The sequence below is a fragment of the Hibiscus syriacus genome, unplaced genomic scaffold (assembly GCF_006381635.1).
Source record: "Hibiscus syriacus cultivar Baekdansim isolate YM2019G1 unplaced genomic scaffold, ASM638163v2 tig00110478_pilon, whole genome shotgun sequence".
NCBI classification, from domain to species: Eukaryota; Viridiplantae; Streptophyta; class Magnoliopsida; order Malvales; family Malvaceae; genus Hibiscus; species Hibiscus syriacus.
The window spans coordinates 1,407,858-1,425,038 of record NW_024062755.1 but is presented as its reverse complement, the minus strand read 5'-3'; the positions used below and the strand labels follow the sequence as shown (position 1 = coordinate 1,425,038).

Below are 17,181 nucleotides of genomic sequence, written 5' to 3'. Positions count from 1 at the left end.
AACATTAACTAATTTTTGCTTCTATCAAAAAGAATGAGTTGTGTATAATTGACTCAAGCTATATGAATTCGCAACCTCCCTCACAACCACCAAAACAAGGGAAGGCAAACCAGAACAAAAGTATATGCAAGTTTAGACCTGTCTTTGCCAAGATTACGTGGATTTAGTACGAAAGCGCTTGTTGGGTCTCCGTCTTGATGGCCCTCCGGGAAAGAGCTTCATGATCCATCCTAATACCCTCTCCACCACCTACAAAGAAATTAAAAACTTTAAATGTTTGAAATTCTCGGATATCTGCGTGTATCGATTTTTGGCAAGGTTGAATTAAACGTTAATATATACGGCAGGCTCAATATTCCCGTAAGATGACTTAAAAGTGCAAAAGAGTGCCTCTTCAAACCTACAATCATAACGTTAGAATAAAAATAACTAACACGAGAGAACGGTGGTACCTCATCACCCTCATCTGCATATGGAGTAGTAATCTCGTGAATTATTCGAGACACAGGTTGTTTAGTCAGGATACTCTCACTTGCCAGACTTTGAGCTGTCAGAAGCTCCAATCTTTGAGTTTGCAGTTCAAGTTTCCGAGACAACTCCTCGTTCAACTCCTTCATTTTTAATTAACAATGTTATAGACAAAGTAAATCATAAACAATAATTCATTTAGGAATAGAAACAATAATTCATATGACCGAATTGAAGAAAATGGAAATATAGTCAGCAAGAAAATAACTGAAAATATAATAATACTTACAAATACTGTGCCTTTAAGTAGCTGCTCTGATTAAAATATGTTCTTACATTCCACCATCAAGTTTTTCAATCTGTTAAAAATTTTCTATGTATTCTAATATGATACCTAGCAACAAGAACCAAATGAAACTAACACAAATACTTGAAATAATGACTATATGTCTAGTTCAGGTATATTACCTTCAGCTTTGCACTTTGAGATGACTCGGATGACAAAGCATGAGTCAGTTCTTCTTTCTCCATTGTTAACTGCAACAAGAAAAAGGTGGTCCAGTGATTATGACCAAGTAAAACATATAAAAACCAGAAGAAAATCTTAAACATGTAAAAGAATCTACCTCAGAAATTAGAGAATTAATGTTCAGAATCATTCTCAATTGATCAGGAGGAATATAAACAGAAGAAACTTTTAATCCTCCATTTTCAGGCAGCAAGCTCGCAGTAGAGGCATCAGTACTGATATTTAGTTCCTTGTCATCAGAAGTAGTGTCCGAACTTGCTGCAAAAATGCAACAAATAAAATCAAAATTAAAACAAAGGACCATAGAAATCAAAGCAACTTGAAAGAATCACCATAACTACTACAATCACTACCAGACTTATCAGAACGGCTTTGAAGTACTGGAGCTTGATGCCCCTGCAACGATTATGTATTTGATTTTCCTTTTAACTCAAAATCAAGTTCAAATATGGATGTTGATATTGGTCTAGCACAAATACTAAGTTGTCCTAAAGTTTTCTTATTTGTACGTCCATGTAGGATGATATGTTTATATCAATGCGTACTCTGAAGCATCAGGCTCATGTGTGCTATGAATGCATTACAAAAACTCAAGAGTTGAAGTAACTTATCCGCATCCTGATAACTACCTACTCCAAATCCTGCACAAGAGCAACACTTCCAATATGTAAAATAATAAAACTACACCTAATCCCATGCACCCAACCTACAAGACATACCATAGCCATAACCTCAAATAAGAGTTAAAGCATCATAGGACTTCAAGGAGAAATTGACCTGAGTCTCAGCCCAATAGTATGTTTTGGAATTGGGAATACGTTGCAGTTTCTTGCCATATGCAACTGGATTTGGCTTCAGTAAAAAAGGGTACGGTAATTTATGCATGTAGATGCCTATAAAAAAAAAAAGCAACGCAATTACCTAGATCTTCTGTTGAAGTTGACATATCCTTCTTACTGGTAGTATTCTTGATAACTTCGACAGACTTTCCACTGCAGAAAGCATCTTTAAGCTTCGAATGGAGTACCTTCTTCTCTGTATTAAATGAATAAGAAGAATTTATAGAAAGCATATGGCTATTATAGGGAAAAAATGTAAAAATTTACATATTGCTAAATACTATTATGACAAACACCCCTTATAGTTGCATACTTACCTTCTTGAAGAGCTTCAATAGTTGACAGAAAATCCTGGCGCTCTTTCTCTAGGCTTGACATTTTATTTCTGCAAGATTCAAAATGAATAAAACATCCTTTCATATCAGAGAAATTAACAGGAAAATACATTCAAACAAAAATCTAATACATGGTAATATTGTGGCAAACATAAGAAACAATACCAAAGAGATTCCCTGGGGTAAAACTACTAAAAGTTTTAATTTATTAATTCATGAAATCAAAATGCACAAAACCAACTGCGATGCCCGCAAAGACAGCGATGGCATTTGTTTTTTTTTGATAGGAAAAGTAGGTCTCATAAAAACCTCCTTCTAAGTAGCCCTTACCATGAGGTCAGAACCTACTAGGGGAAGGAGGAATAGAGAACCTTAATATATTGATAATGTAAAAAATTACATAAAACTAGAACCACTCCTTTAAGATACATAAAACTTAAGCACACTCTTATAACGCCTTGATTAAAAACCTCCGAACTCAGTACTAAAAAAGTGACCCACTACCCAATCCCCTCCTTTGCAAGCAAATCTGCCTCGCAATTACAGCTTCTCGGAATCCACCTCACAATGACCTCATACTCAGAAACCGCATCCGCAATATCCTTGACAAAATTTAAAAGAAAAGGAGGAACTGACTCCTGATATTTCAACCACTCCACAGCTAGCTTGCAATCAGATTCAATAATAAGCCTTCCCTTCAATACCCATTCTGATGACACAAAGATGTCTATTCCTCTTTTGATAGCTTTTAACTCTGCTAAAATAATAGGAGTAGGCCCTATTTTTTCTGAAAACGACATCAATTTAATCCGATTCCAATCTCTAAGAATGCCCCCAATTCCTGCTAACAACCCAACCCTACTAACTGCTCCATCCACGTTAAACTTAAAAAAATCGACTGGAGGAGGACTCCAGTAAACCACAGGCCTGTTCGAATCAGAGAAGCTGAAATATTATCAGCCAATGAAGGATCACCAATTAGAGAGTCCACTTGAATAGAGGATAAAGGATACTTAGCTAGGAACCATTTCGCAAGCCTTAACCTGACTGTGAAAAACAATGAGGATGTGTCCAGCTTGCCTCTTTCAAAAACAATTTCGTTTCTCATCTTCCAAATCGACCATAAAACAGCCCCCGGAATAAACTTCCACATATTAGAAAATGGCCTAAGAACAGACCATGAAATTAGAATTGATGAAGGATCAGTAGGTAAGGCTAACTTGATACCCCAGTAGGCTATGATTCTGTTCCATAGTACCCAGGAAAACTGGCAGTAAATAAACAGATGCTGAACTGATTCCTCTGCTTGATTGCAAAAGGGGCATAGAGAGTCCTCCCCTAAGTGAACCCCCCTTTTCTTCAATTCCCCTCTAACCGCTACTTTATTAAGTGATAGTTGCCAAAGGAAAACCTCTACTCTAGGAGGAACCAGACCTTGCCAAACACATTTGTTCCACCTAAAGTTATCCTCATCCACTGAGTAGAAAGATTTCGTGCAAGCTTTAACGGAATACAAACCCTCGCCCGCACCAACCCAAAGCATGCAATCCTCCAAAGATTCATTTAATTTGATAACATTGAGCTTGTCCAATAGATCAACCAGCTGAGCCACTTCCCAATCGCATAGATTCCTCCTAGTCTTAATATTCCACTCCCAACCATTCAAATCAAAACTACCAAATTCAGCAACCTTACCCCCTTGATTTGTTGACAGAGCAAAAATCCTAGGAAAAAGAACTTTCAATGGAAAATCCCCCAACCATGTATCTTTCCAAAAGAAAATCGAATTGCCATTCCCAACTTGTAACCTCGCATGAGATCTAATGCATCCTCCAAAGAAATCATCCTTCATGTAGCTATTCACAATACCTCTCCAAATCCAAGAGTCCTTATGGGAGGAGACTTTATTGACATCCATAGAAAGACAACTAACACTATGTTTAGAACATAAGAACTTTTTCCACAAAGATTCTTTTTCGTTGGCAAACTTCCACACCCACTTTCCCAATAGTGCTCTATTAATAAGCTTCAAATCAACAACTCCTAGACCACCTCCACACTTCGGTTTACAAATTTTATTCCAACTCACCCAATGCATTTTCTTCTTTTCTTCTCCTCCACCCCATAAAAAATTCGCCATCAAAGAGTTTAATTTTTGACAGATTTTAGCTGGAATCTTGAAAATAGCGAGATAAAAGATAGGTAAAGAGGATAAAACCGACTTAATAGCACCAATCTACCGGCCATAGACAAAGAAGAAGCTTTCCATCCCGCCAATTTCTTATCAAAGTTAGCTAGGACTGGCTCCCACAGTTTCTCACAGTTTCTTTTAGCCCCTAGCGGAAGGCCTAAATAGACTGTCGGAAATGAACCAATAGAGCAGCCAATGTCCCTAGCCCAAATTCTCAGTGTGTCCTCCTCCACATTAATACCATACAATTTACTCTTAACTAAATTAAGATGAAGCCCCGTCATAAAACTAAAAATCATCAACACTCGTCTAACGTTTTTAATTTGAGTGATGGAGGCTCGACAAAAAATAATTAGGTCATCCGCAAACTGAAGATGGGTCAAATTGAAACTGTTTTGCACATTTCCAAAAGAAAACCCTTGAAATAATCCTAATTCCACAGCTTTATTTAACATCATATGAAGGAGTTCACCAACCACATTAAACAAAAGAGGAGAAAGACTACATCCTTGTCGCAAACCTTTAGCAATATGAAACTCTTTTGTAGGAGACCCATTCAGTAGAATAGATATAGAAGCTGTAGAAATACACTTATTTATCCAAGAACACCACCTTTCTCCGAAGCCCATCTCCTTCATAAGCCTTAACAGAATCTGCCAATCCACGGTGTCATAAGCTCTGCTAAAATCCACTTTGAAAACAACCCCCTGCAGCCCTTGTTTCCTCCAATAATCTATGCCTTCATTTGCTAAACAGGCGCAATCCAACAATTGCCTCCCCGGAATAAACGCAAACTGTGTAGGGCTAACAATATCTTTAACACAAGAAGAAAGTCTTTTCGAAAGAACCTTAGAGAGAATCTTATACAAGCTGCCCACTAGACTAATAGGTCTATAATCTTCAATACTCTCAGGATTACCTTTCTTGGAATCAAGGTAATAAAAGCATGATTCACTCCATGAACCCACCGCTTTCCATTGTAGAAATCTGAAAAAAACTCCATAATCTTCACCTTCAACAAATTCCAATACTTCTTGTAAAAACCCATTGTGAAACCATCCGGCCCTGGTGCTTTTGCACTATCCGAAGATGAAATTGCTTGCCACACTTCTTGCTCTGTAAACACCTCTTCTAGAGAATCACTTTGAACTTGAGACAACTGTTTAAAATCAAAATTCAAGCCCTCAACTTCCAGTGTAGTTTTTTCATTATATGCATTCTTGAAAAACTTAAACACACTGTCTTTTATCTTTTCTGGATCCGAAATAACTTTGCCTTTAAAATTGATCGAATGAATAGTGTTAAATCTATTCCTTTTCAATGCACTAAGATGAAAAAACCTTGTATTCCTGTCTCCATCTTTAATCCATCTGTTTCTAGATTTTTGAAACCAAATTCTCCTCAATCCTTAACAGTCTCCATAATTCCTTTTTAGACTCAATCAATTGTGCCCAATCCCCTGCAGACTGCTTTCCACCTTGACACTTTAAATCCAGACTGTTAATTTTAATTTCCAGCAACGAAATTGACTCTGACAGCCCTAAATGTCCACTTCCAGACCAGTTTCTGATTTCATTTTTTGCACCCTGCAGTATTCTGAAAATTCCACCACTATTGTTCTTCTTCTCTTCTACTTCCAGTGAGTCTGCAACTAAATCATCAAAACCTTGTTCTTCTAATAGAAAATTAAAGAACCTAAAAGGTTTTGGACCCCAATTTGTAGATTTATCCTCCAGCAAGACTGGATTATGGTCTGAAATAGATTTCGGTAAAATCGACTGCACAATGTTAGGGAAATCTTAAGGAATCTTGCGCAGATAAGGAACCTATCCAATTTCACCCATGTTGAAGATTCTCTATACTGCACCAAGTGAAAGAACCTCCTGACATAGGCAAGTTAATGAGATTGGCTTTTTGTACGAATGACCTGAAAATATCCATAGTATGCCAATTTTGTGATTTGCCTATCTTTTCTTCTGAATCAAGATACGCGTTGAAGTCTCCCCCTAGACACACTGGTAAATTTAGAGCTCTAACATACTTCAGCAACTCCCCATAAAAAACCTCCTTCTCAGCTTCGACTGGAGGCCCATAAACATTATAGCTACAAACTCCATAGAACCATGCTTAGATTTTCCTACTAACGCCAGAAACCTACTATGCACAAACTGATCAATGACTTGAACCACGTTCTCATTCCACAATGTAATCAATCCCCCGATGACCCCTGTGCTGGAGAAACCAACACCCCCTTTAACAAGTTACCTCCAATCCTTCTAAAAATCGCCCCATGGCATCTTTCCAACTTAGATTCTTGAATGAAAAGAAAAACTGGTTTCGTCTTCTTGACTAACCTTGCTGCAGCTACACACTTCTCCCTCCTCCCAAGACCCCTAATGTTCCACGAAATAATACTAAAATTATTCATAAAAAAGAATTACTCCCCCTACACTCAGCTAAAACTGAGCAGCCTTCATCCACCCCTAACTGCATCTGTCTCTTGACCAAGACATAATAATTTATCAATAAAGCCTCCTTCCCTTCCTTAAATGAATACCTAACATCTCACACACTTCCCAAGTATCCACTGCTTCCTTCAGTAATTCCACAAAAGAGGAAGAAGAAGCAGTCGAAATATTAACCAAGTCAATAGCTTCAGAAATTAAGGCTCTCCTCTTCCTTCTCTTCCTTCTCTTTTCATTTCCTTTCCCTGAAGCATTCACAGCAATAGCTTCCACCCTTTCAACACCATCATTACAAATGGTAGGGACCGTAGATGTATTCTGAAAATCGGCAGAACCATTGAAGTCCTTATCTTGTCCCTTTCCAATACTATTCGTAGGAAACTGCTGTATACTTCTAGGAACAGAATTGTTCTGCTTAAGCTTCGGATAAGCCATGGGACAGAAGACATCATCTTCAATAGCTGGACACAACCATATTCTTCTATCTCTTGACCTTTTATAAACTCGGGCATAGCGTCCTCTTCCCCTTCTGCCAACAGGAGCACTCCTAATTGACAAACCTATCATAATATCTTCATCTTCCATATCCCCATTTTTTCCTTCTTCTATTGATACACTTCTTTCTTCTGCAAAAAATTCAGACAGATTCTGCTCCTTATTCTTGTTTGCTAGCCTAGCCCAATTCAACTTCACAGCAGGGCCAGCTGGAATAATTTTAGTAACAGGAGAATAAGCCTCCCAATTAGACTCCGAATGGGCTGAACTCTGGGCTGCAACCTCTCTCAGCCCAAGGCCTGCAAACTCCCCCCTGGTATTTAATTCAAATTCAAACTTGTCTGACACCCCATTACTATTGGGCAGAGTGTCTGACTTATTTTCCAAATCCTGATCTCCACCTTCTTCTAACGTCCTCCTTTCTTGACTTTTCTGAAGCCACGTGTCAACTTTTGACCAGAAACCTTCCGCAGAGTTCTCCCTGTTGTCTCCTACCTTATCTTTGTTTCTACCATCTTCCTCCTTTGACACTTCGTCATTGCAGTTGCCAAATGACACAGTCTGCCTCACGTCTCCATAAGCTTCAGAGAAAGCATTAGAGCTGGATCCCACATTAACTTTAACTTTAAACGATCTGCCATAAGATCCTACAATAACAGATTCTTGTACATCGAACGGACTTGCCACCCTTAGCAGCATTCTAGCCGAAGAGAGGTCATCTCTGTTTCTTGTTCCCTCCGGGATACAAACAACCTTTCCCCACTTTCCTCCAAGCTTCTCTAGAAAAGGAATACTCCAACTAAGAAGCGGTAACCCAACCAACTCGACCAAGCAATAAGCCAAAGGGACTCCATCTTCACTCAACAATGGATCTACCCAATCAAACCAGCAGTAAAGTTTCTCTCTAAGACTCGACCACGCCTTCAGGAACTCTTCATTTGTATGAAGATAATAATGCATGCGTTCCTAACATATCCCCACTTTACTATCTTGACCTGGAACCCCTCTTTTGCCAAAGCTCGCACCACCATAACAGGCTGAAATGTATCTTTAAAAATCCCTGTTAAGGAATTTTTCACCCAGCAAAAATCTTCTGAAGGGATGTGCATATCCCAGACATTTCTTACTCCTTTTGCTTTCTTCTGACCTTCCCTGTTCACCCTTCTTTGTTGATCCACACTCCTACTGTTATCCACATTCACAACCTCCTTATACGTTCTGCCATCTCTCAAACTTCTCGGTGACTCCAAGTCAACCTGCTGTCTGCCATTAGCTTCTCTACATGGCTTAATTCCTTCCAGCTGAGATCTTTTAACCTCTGCATCTCTCTTCCGGCCCCTCTTATACTTAGCCACCCCCACAGTGACTCTCTTCCCATCAATCAACGTTCCATTTACATTCATAACTGCTCTTCTGCAACCTTCCTCCACCGCATATTGCACAAAAGCAAACGTTGATGACTTATAATTCGTTTTAACCATAAAACTTGGGATAAAGACCCTCACTATTCTACCATAATGGTTGAAAATCTCTCTTAACTCACTTCTGGTAACTCTCTTACTAAGATTTCCAACAAAAACAGTCCATTCCTCACCGGAGAATGAATGACCAAACGCACCCGCTCTCTTTCTCTCTCTACTTTTCTCACTCATGGTCATACCCATTTGCAATTTTACAGCGATGGCATTTGTCACGTCCACAATCATGACAAACACAATTTAAATCCCAGATCATCACCCTTTTTCTTCTTCCTTTCTGTTTTCTTTATTTAGTAAATAAAAATCACAAATAATTTGTTCAATAATGAGGTACATGACAACAATCATCCACATGGCATAAGCAGTAAAACTAATATCCAAAAACAAAGTGGTTTATATGAATAAAACTTAATAGAAAACAGAATCCAAACATACTGATGGATCAGCTCTCCTATGGTCACTAACAAAAACATGCTTTGAGGTAAAATATGAGTGCAAATAACAGTGACTTATTACATAAAATTGCATTCTATGTCATATTGAATGATTTTAATGCACCGATTAAACACTTAACATGAAGACTTCTAGCTTTTTGTTTCTAGCATTTCCTTCTTTTTTTCCGCATAAATATGTCATAACCACTTAATTATAAAGCTTGAAATGGAAATGTATCTTGGACAATATAAGCACTGGTTCAGAATAGAAACAATGACAATCTTCAATATGAGCATTACAATCTAGAAAATAACAATGGAATGCAGAAGGCATATATAATTGGATAGACTACAAAGAAGAAATAAGAAATGAACTTATGCTGAAAATATAGATAGCAAGTCCTCTAGCGACATCATCATCATAATAATAATAAAGCATACTTGAAGGAAGAAATTTCAGCCTGTGAGTTCTCCAATTGCCTCTCCAATTTTAGCTCATTCGACCTTAATCTCAGTGCCTACAGAAAGGATATTAAAATCATTATAATATAGCAGATGAAAAAGTTATTCTACTCTAGTGTCAACATCTTTATGCAGATATATTCATTGGAATAAACTCCAAATGCTAATAACATCATCTAAAACAAGTAAATAAACAGAATCAAATCAATATAAAAAAAGGACTAGAGAGCCACAAAAGTTAAACCGACACTTGAAAACATTCCAGCTCTAATATATGTCCAAGAAACAACCTTCACATGTAGTACATATTACAACCAAACATGGCAGTTTGCCAATCTCTCTGCATTATTGTCCAGAGAGATGGGTTCTGTGACGAATAGAATGATATTAGAAAAGGAAGAAAAACCTTTACCGATTAAAACATTTGTTACCTTCTCTTCCAAACCAATGACTTCAGAAGCCAGTATATTGGCGCGTTCATCAGCTGCATTACATTCCAGACGTGCATTTGCATATTCCATTTTAAAAGACTCAATCTCTGCCTGCAAATACCAAACAGACAGCAAGAAAACATAGATAGAGCACACTGAAATGAAATGTATAAAAAGAAAATTAAAATTGTATTTGTGACAAGCTTTCTCGCCCATTTGAACATTGTCAGACAGAACACAAGAAAATAAAACACAGATCAGAATACATACAGCATAGCATTTTAAAATACAGCACAAACCTGAATTGTATACTGTGCTCCATTCTTTTGCAACAAAAGAAAACCTTACAAACAATGGACTTACTGATTGAATCAAGGAATAAAAACAAACTCCAACCTTAAGCATCATATTTATAGATTAAAAGTTGTAAGCATCTAACCTAAAACCAATTGGCAAAGAAAACCATTAAAGTTGAAGGACTTGATGATTCAATGCAGGAACAATAAACAAGATCCAACTTTAAGCATCATTTTAATAGATTAAAGGTTGTTAAGCATCTAACCTAAAACCAATTGGCAATAAGTGAAGAGGCCCAACCTGAATATAAGACGAAAAGAAACCTCCTATTTAATAAACATGTTACAACACTACTAAAGGATCCTTCACGTGTAGATCAAAAAGGGCCTACACAAGGACAACATCATGAGGGGTTCCTTGTACTGCATTTTCTGGTTAATAGGTAAGATTAAAGATGCAATAGACAGCAGTAGAAATCTCAATTTTAAGATAAAAAATTATGAAAGCGGAAACAAGTCTAAATCCATGTGCATATGTGCAAACATGAAACAAACCATATAAACACAATTGCATTTACTATATGATATAAAGCTGAATGTAGCTGCACGACATTCAATTATTTCTAACAACTTGAACTGACTACCAGTACCTAAATATAACAAATACTAACCAGTTGGGAATTGATTTCTTCCTGTAACTGCTCCATGTCAGATTTTAGCTGGTTGACAACACCTATCTGGGGAGAAAAGTCAAATAATTAGGAGATTTTTAAAAAGGATTCAGAACAGTAATTGGGACAATGAAATGACTTTAAAGTGCCTTCCATAATGTCATAAAATAAGGTAGAATGAAGATGCACCATGAACTAATAAACAAACATATCATGACCATGACATGTAAGTGATGCTGCTAATCTAATATCTGGAAGCACACCTGTTGATTATAACTATCTGTCAAAGATGAATTTTCAGCAGCCAAAGATTCTGATAATACACGTGAGGCCTCAAGTGCTCGTTGCAATGAAAACTTTTCCTGAGTCAAATCTTCAATATGCTGCAGAATAATAAACAAATTAATAAAGCCAAAACAACTTACAGAAAAAAGTCAATAAACAAAACCATCTTGACAAACATATGAAAAACAATAGTTTACTACATCAAAAGTTATCGGGTGAGCGTATTAGAAACTTCAAAACATATGACAACAGTTTCATCTCAATGGCTTTTAGGAGGTCTTTGACCAGCCACTTATAGTAGCTCATCTCTAAGGTACCAACATGAAATTAAGGCTTGAATATGAAAAAGTCAATTATAACTAAAATGCTCAAGGGTCGCCTCTTCCTTGCCGATTAATATCCAAACCTACCAATTCTGAAACTAAACACCACCTGACTCCAGCTCATGCACGTCGAAAGATAAAATGGTGAAACAAGACATAGATCGAAGGATATGAATATAATTATCCATTACGATTTCACCATAAAGGAACAATAAGTTGATAAAGGAATCAGCCTTATCCCTCAACTCAACTCTAAATACCCAACCTAGATTTTTCATCTCTAAAAGCATCATCATATATTTAAGAACATAAACATTAGCCTGGTGAATGACAATCCCTTTTTCTTTTGCATTCTAGATACCCGTAAACCGTTCTTCTCCAGTACATTTCAAACAACTACATAGATTCCCATACAGCTATAGGAAGAAAATAGTTCCACGGTTCTTATGGGTAGAGCAACATATACTAACAGTAAATTGCATATACATTATGGAATGTCAAATTGCTTCAGATGAGTTAACTATAAGCTCGGATACCTATGATGAGAAATTCCTAAAACATCAAAAAGTGCACTTCAAAAAACGTGTTCATGTCACTAAGGAACTCCTTATTACGAGTAGTATACCTCACCCAAGGGCAAACCATAAAACAGAAGAATCATTAGAAACTTGGGAACAATGGCACCTCAATAATAGATGATACAAGTACCTGCTCCAAAGCTGCAAAATCTTCATTCTGTTTGGTAAAGTAGAATTCATTCTTCTCCAAGATATTCTCATTAGCAATATTCAGCTTCAATAGGTCATCATTATTACTAGCAGGAGCTGAAAAATGACCAGAATCCTTACTGCCGCTAGGAAAATCGGGGAACGCAAGGTTGGAGTAAGTTCCCACATTTTCGGTCTCTGTAGATGGCTTCTCAAAAGGGGATGACCCCATGGCATTGCTACTGTTAAATTGTGAACTGTGGGAGACAGATGCATCCTTTCTAGGTTGATTAAGTTGAAAATGAGACCCAGAAGAAGCTCCTGATACATTAAGAGAATCAAGGAAAGATGGGCGAGATCTCCTCAAACTAGTATCACTTGTAACTGAATGCAGTAAGGTGTAATTTGAGGAACTTCTGGCTTCAGAACTTAACTCTGATGACCCAGATGTTTGTAAGGATGGAACATGCCCACTTGGAAAACCACTGGATGAACTACAGACTTTTCTTTCTCCAAAATCAGAAATCAAAGGTTCCTTAAATTCTGCTGTCCCTTTCAAGTTCTGCCCAACTTCTCGGACAACTTCTCGGATAGACCCTGTTCTACCTGAGGTAGATTGAGCAGAGTCTGCAATTAAACCACAGAAAATGCTATGCTGTATTAGTTTCCTAGCAAAACCAAATATGATGAAAACATAGATTTATAGAAAGAAATTCCAGTCATATAATGTATAAAACAAGCATATTCAAAACAAATATTCAACGTTACCTTCATATAAAGAAGATGGGCCATGGCTACTACCTAGCAAGCTGCCATCACTGACCTTGCTTTGCAGTGAATTATGTGGAGATATTTTACTAACAAAATCTTCAGAAGAAATAGGACTTAAATTTGTAGGGACCTTCAAATAGCCATTTTCTTTCAACTTGGGTTCTTGAAAGGCATTACTCATATGTTCTGTCTGTAGACTATCATTAGACAATGGTCCAGCATGATATGAAGTACCATATTTCTAATTTTCTTGACTTTTTGCATGTGTATGTGCTTTTGTAGAATATGAACTATAATCATTCATGTTGTTTGAGTAAGCTTCAATTGTTTTATAGTTGTTAATTATTTTTACAGAAGAGGGCTCTGGTCCATCAGATGTACCAGCACCACCTGATTCAGTAACTCGTAGTTGTTCAGTTTCTAATTGCTGTTTATCATTTAAGCTAACATCGGAAGCTTGAGCTTGGGTGGTAGATGCTGCCTTCTTGGCTTTCTCAGCTGCTTTTTTCTTACGAAATTTCTCAAGCTGCAAGAAAGGAGGTATGAATTGTAACCGCACATGGGATATATACTCCAAGGAATTATTTGCTCATTTACAAGAAAAAAACCCATTTACTTAAAAACATGCAACTGAAAAACTTTATTGTAGGTGCAACCAACCAATCGGATTATTTACGAGGCTATTAACTTATCAAAATATGTAAAGAGCACACAGCCTTCCAAGACAAAACATGCAACTATATAGGATGGGAGTTCTTCTTTGTTTTGTGGTCCAAATTAATATTAAGAGAATGACACCCAAAACAAATCATAAGAACAGTTCCAAACAACCAGAACTGGTACAACCCATCACAAAACAGAAGTAGCAATAAGACACGTTACTCAGGTACATAAGCATATCAGCAACACTATACAGCAATGCTATCAATTAGGCAACTTAAACTCACTCTTCTTTGAAATCACAGCCAATTAGAGTGTCAAATGAAGCTTCTCCGTCCTTTTCGGCTTGAATACAAGCAGTAGCATTGAGTCAACCATAATGACAAAAATAAACTCTCAAATTCTATTTAAGAAGAAAAACCAAAAACATTGGATCTCCTTTTTAGCTCCAACGGCATCACCTTATAGTTGAAACATTAGATTTAAGGCATAAATGCATTTAAACTTCCAAAAGGTGTCATCTAACAAATAATTGATTCCATATAGCATCAATTCTATCCATGATCTACCAAACAAAGTAAATGTACCACAGATCATATATAAAAATACCAAAGTACACCCTCAATTCTAGTCCAACCTCGAAATTGATATCCTAAATGGTTGAATATATATGCCTAATAAACTTAATGAGAAACAAAATTATCGACCAGATCCGAAATCATGTCTCAAAACAAAAACCACTAAAAGAACAAATAGTCAAAATCAATCAATATAGGGAAAAATAAGAACGAAAAGAAATGTACCCGTCGTTTCCCAGCTTCTAAATGTTCTTGTTTCCGCGAACTAGGCAAAACCTGAGCCGACGCCATTTCTCGAAAACCCCGTACAAAATCTCCTCAATTAACGATTCTCACCCCCGCTAATTCAAAAAAAAAAACTGAAATCAATAAAACCTCAAGCTCAGCGACAAAGCTTCCATACAAAAAAACCCCTCCCTCTCCTCCCCCTTCGAAGCAGATCAACAAACACGAGATTCAATAATTAACGGACAGAAAATTACGAAATAATCTGCAATGTTAAAAGGAATTTCAAAATTTTGAGATTAAAACAAAAAAAACTAAAATTAAATGAAAAAAAAATGAAATAAACAAGAGAACGGAGGCGGGAGCTCTGATCAGAGAACGGAGAGCTGTGTTTTTTTAGTTATTATTTATTATTATTATTATTGGAAGCGAGGGGAAAATATTTTAGAATTTTTCTTCTTCTATTTTTATATTTTTTTCAAATTTAATTAGTAAATTGTTTAAAGAGTTATTTTCACTATGCATCCCCAAACTATGACATTCATTCTAAACTAGTCCCTATATTTTTTAACATTATTATTTCATCTCCACATTATGGATCTCATTCTAAATTGGTCCCAAAATTTAAACGTACCAAATTCATCCCCAAAATATGACCCTTATTTCATATTGGTCCTCATATTTTTTAACATTCTAATAATGTCTCCCAAAACATACAAAAGTTTGGGGATATAATTGGAACACTCAAAAGTTTAGGGACTAATATAGAATAAGGGTAATAGTTTGAGGATAAATTTAAAATATTTAAAAGTTTTGGGGCCAATATAAATGAAAGTTACAAGGATAAAATTGAAATATTAAAAAAATGAGATTAATTTAGAATAAGGGTTATAGTTTAGGAACATGTAGTCCAGTTTAAAGAAAAGAACTGGTGGTCCCTTATCTTCTCGATCCGTTTCATTTTGGTCACTAGTTAAAAAAAAAGTGGTCCCTTATTCTTCTTCAAAATTAAGATAGATTATCTATTTGGTCATTCACTTATTCTCATATTTCTATTTTAATCATTTAATTATTTCTTTTTCAAAACCATATTTAATGTTATGTTTCATTTATATTTTGATTGCTTGCTATTAGGTTTGATCATTGACTTAATGAGAATGGTGATGTGACATTGGTAGAATAATGGTTTTAGTCTTTAAAAATTATGTATTATATTAAATTGATACTAATTTGAAATAATTTTAAAAATTCAAAATATTTTAAAATCTTATCAGTTTTTCTCATTTTAATTTGAAATAATGTATTATTTTATTAAAAATATATTAATAATTTAACAATTTAGTAATAAATTAATAGTGGTTTAGTGTCATACTTTTAAAATTGTCAAAAGTTTAGAAACTTACTGTGTAAATATTCATTTTTATTCTAATTTCATTTTATCGACGATCCCTGCATTTTATATGGCTCCTACCACCGTATTTACGCCGTCATTCATTCTTCCTTTACCGGTTGACCTCTTCTTCAATTTTTGTCCATCCTAAAATCCCTGAACGATATTGCAACAACATCGCCACTCATCTAACGATTTCTCCAAGTTCACGTTGAAATTTTGCTCATCATCGGCATCGCAACAATGTCAACGCCCATTCGATATCACCGTCACTCTTCTACAAACCACACACCTTTTAGACACCATTTTTTCATCGTTTTCATTAATTTTCTCTTGCTTTGTTTGTCGCTCTCACAGTCGTCCTACGCCCGTTGGTTTTAGATTCCAGTTGTTCGTCGAAAACCTAATTTTTAAAATCAATCCAATAACTCACAAGTTGTGAGGCTGAATTCGTTGGTTATAAGTCTTGACCAATGTTGTAAAGGATTGACGAGGGATGTGCGACCAACATGAAGAGACGACAGACACTGAACAAATGGGCGACAACGATGATTAGGATTTTTGATATTTTTTGTTAGACCAAATTGATAGGATTTCTAAACATTGAGGTTTTTGGGATTTTTATGTTGGAATGGATTGAGGAATATATTATTCGAATTTAGTTAAAATGAAATTAAAAAGAAATAAAAATTTAATAAACAAGAAAATTAAGAACTAACACAAAAGAAACAAATTATTTAACTAACCATTAAAATAATGTTTTGATTTTTATTTATTAAAACATTGTAAATTCAAATTAAAATCAAATAAAAAATCTATATTAACTCGAATAGTTTAATTTTTTTAAGAAAAATTCAAACCAAATCGAAATTTACAACCTCCATCATCATCGTCAATTTATAATTGTTACAATTGAATCCAAACATCAATTATTTTAATAGCTTTAATATTTAAATATATTTAATAGCTTTTGAAATTCCATTTGTCAAAATAAATATATTAGAATTTTATTAAACATAAACAAATATGCATATGCAAACGTAATTGAACTCTTATTCTTTTAGTTGATGAAGGAATCTTCAACCACTAAACATCTAAAATTAAAATATCCATTAACCAAAGATGGAAGATAAGTGGTAAGACCAATG

The 17,181-nt window shown here is 35.8% G+C and overlaps 1 protein-coding gene across 1 annotated transcript; it reads right to left on the bottom strand.

The window, feature by feature from the left end:
- Nucleotides 1-153: 153 nt before the first annotated feature.
- Nucleotides 154-15,046, bottom strand: LOC120128370 (protein BLISTER-like). The gene is made up of 13 exons (XM_039146057.1): nucleotides 14,644-15,046; nucleotides 13,178-13,706; nucleotides 12,411-13,036; nucleotides 11,358-11,477; nucleotides 11,095-11,160; nucleotides 10,128-10,238; nucleotides 9,676-9,752; nucleotides 2,154-2,221; nucleotides 1,919-2,032; nucleotides 1,095-1,255; nucleotides 937-1,005; nucleotides 453-611; nucleotides 154-249 (listed from the first exon to the last, which is right to left on the bottom strand). Exons 2-13 carry the CDS (start codon nucleotides 13,359-13,361, stop codon nucleotides 154-156), a joined length of 1,851 nt encoding a protein of 616 aa, XP_039001988.1. The 5' UTR covers nucleotides 13,362-13,706; nucleotides 14,644-15,046.
- Nucleotides 15,047-17,181: the final 2,135 nt, after the last annotated feature.

What these genes read in the sequence shown, in the direction of transcription:
- LOC120128370 (XM_039146057.1), bottom strand. Translation starts at nt 13,361, where the DNA reads ATGAGTAATGCCTTTCAAGAACCCAAGTTGAAAGAAAATGGCTATTTG. An exon ending in CAGATAGTTATAATCAACAG is followed by an intron (nt 11,161 to 11,357) that starts GTGTGCTTCCAG and finishes TTTTCTCCCCAG; the next exon opens with ATAGGTGTTGTCAACCAGCT. An exon ending in GCTGAAATTTCTTCCTTCAA is followed by an intron (nt 2,222 to 9,675) that starts GTATGCTTTATT and finishes TGAATCTTGCAG; the next exon opens with AAATAAAATGTCAAGCCTAG.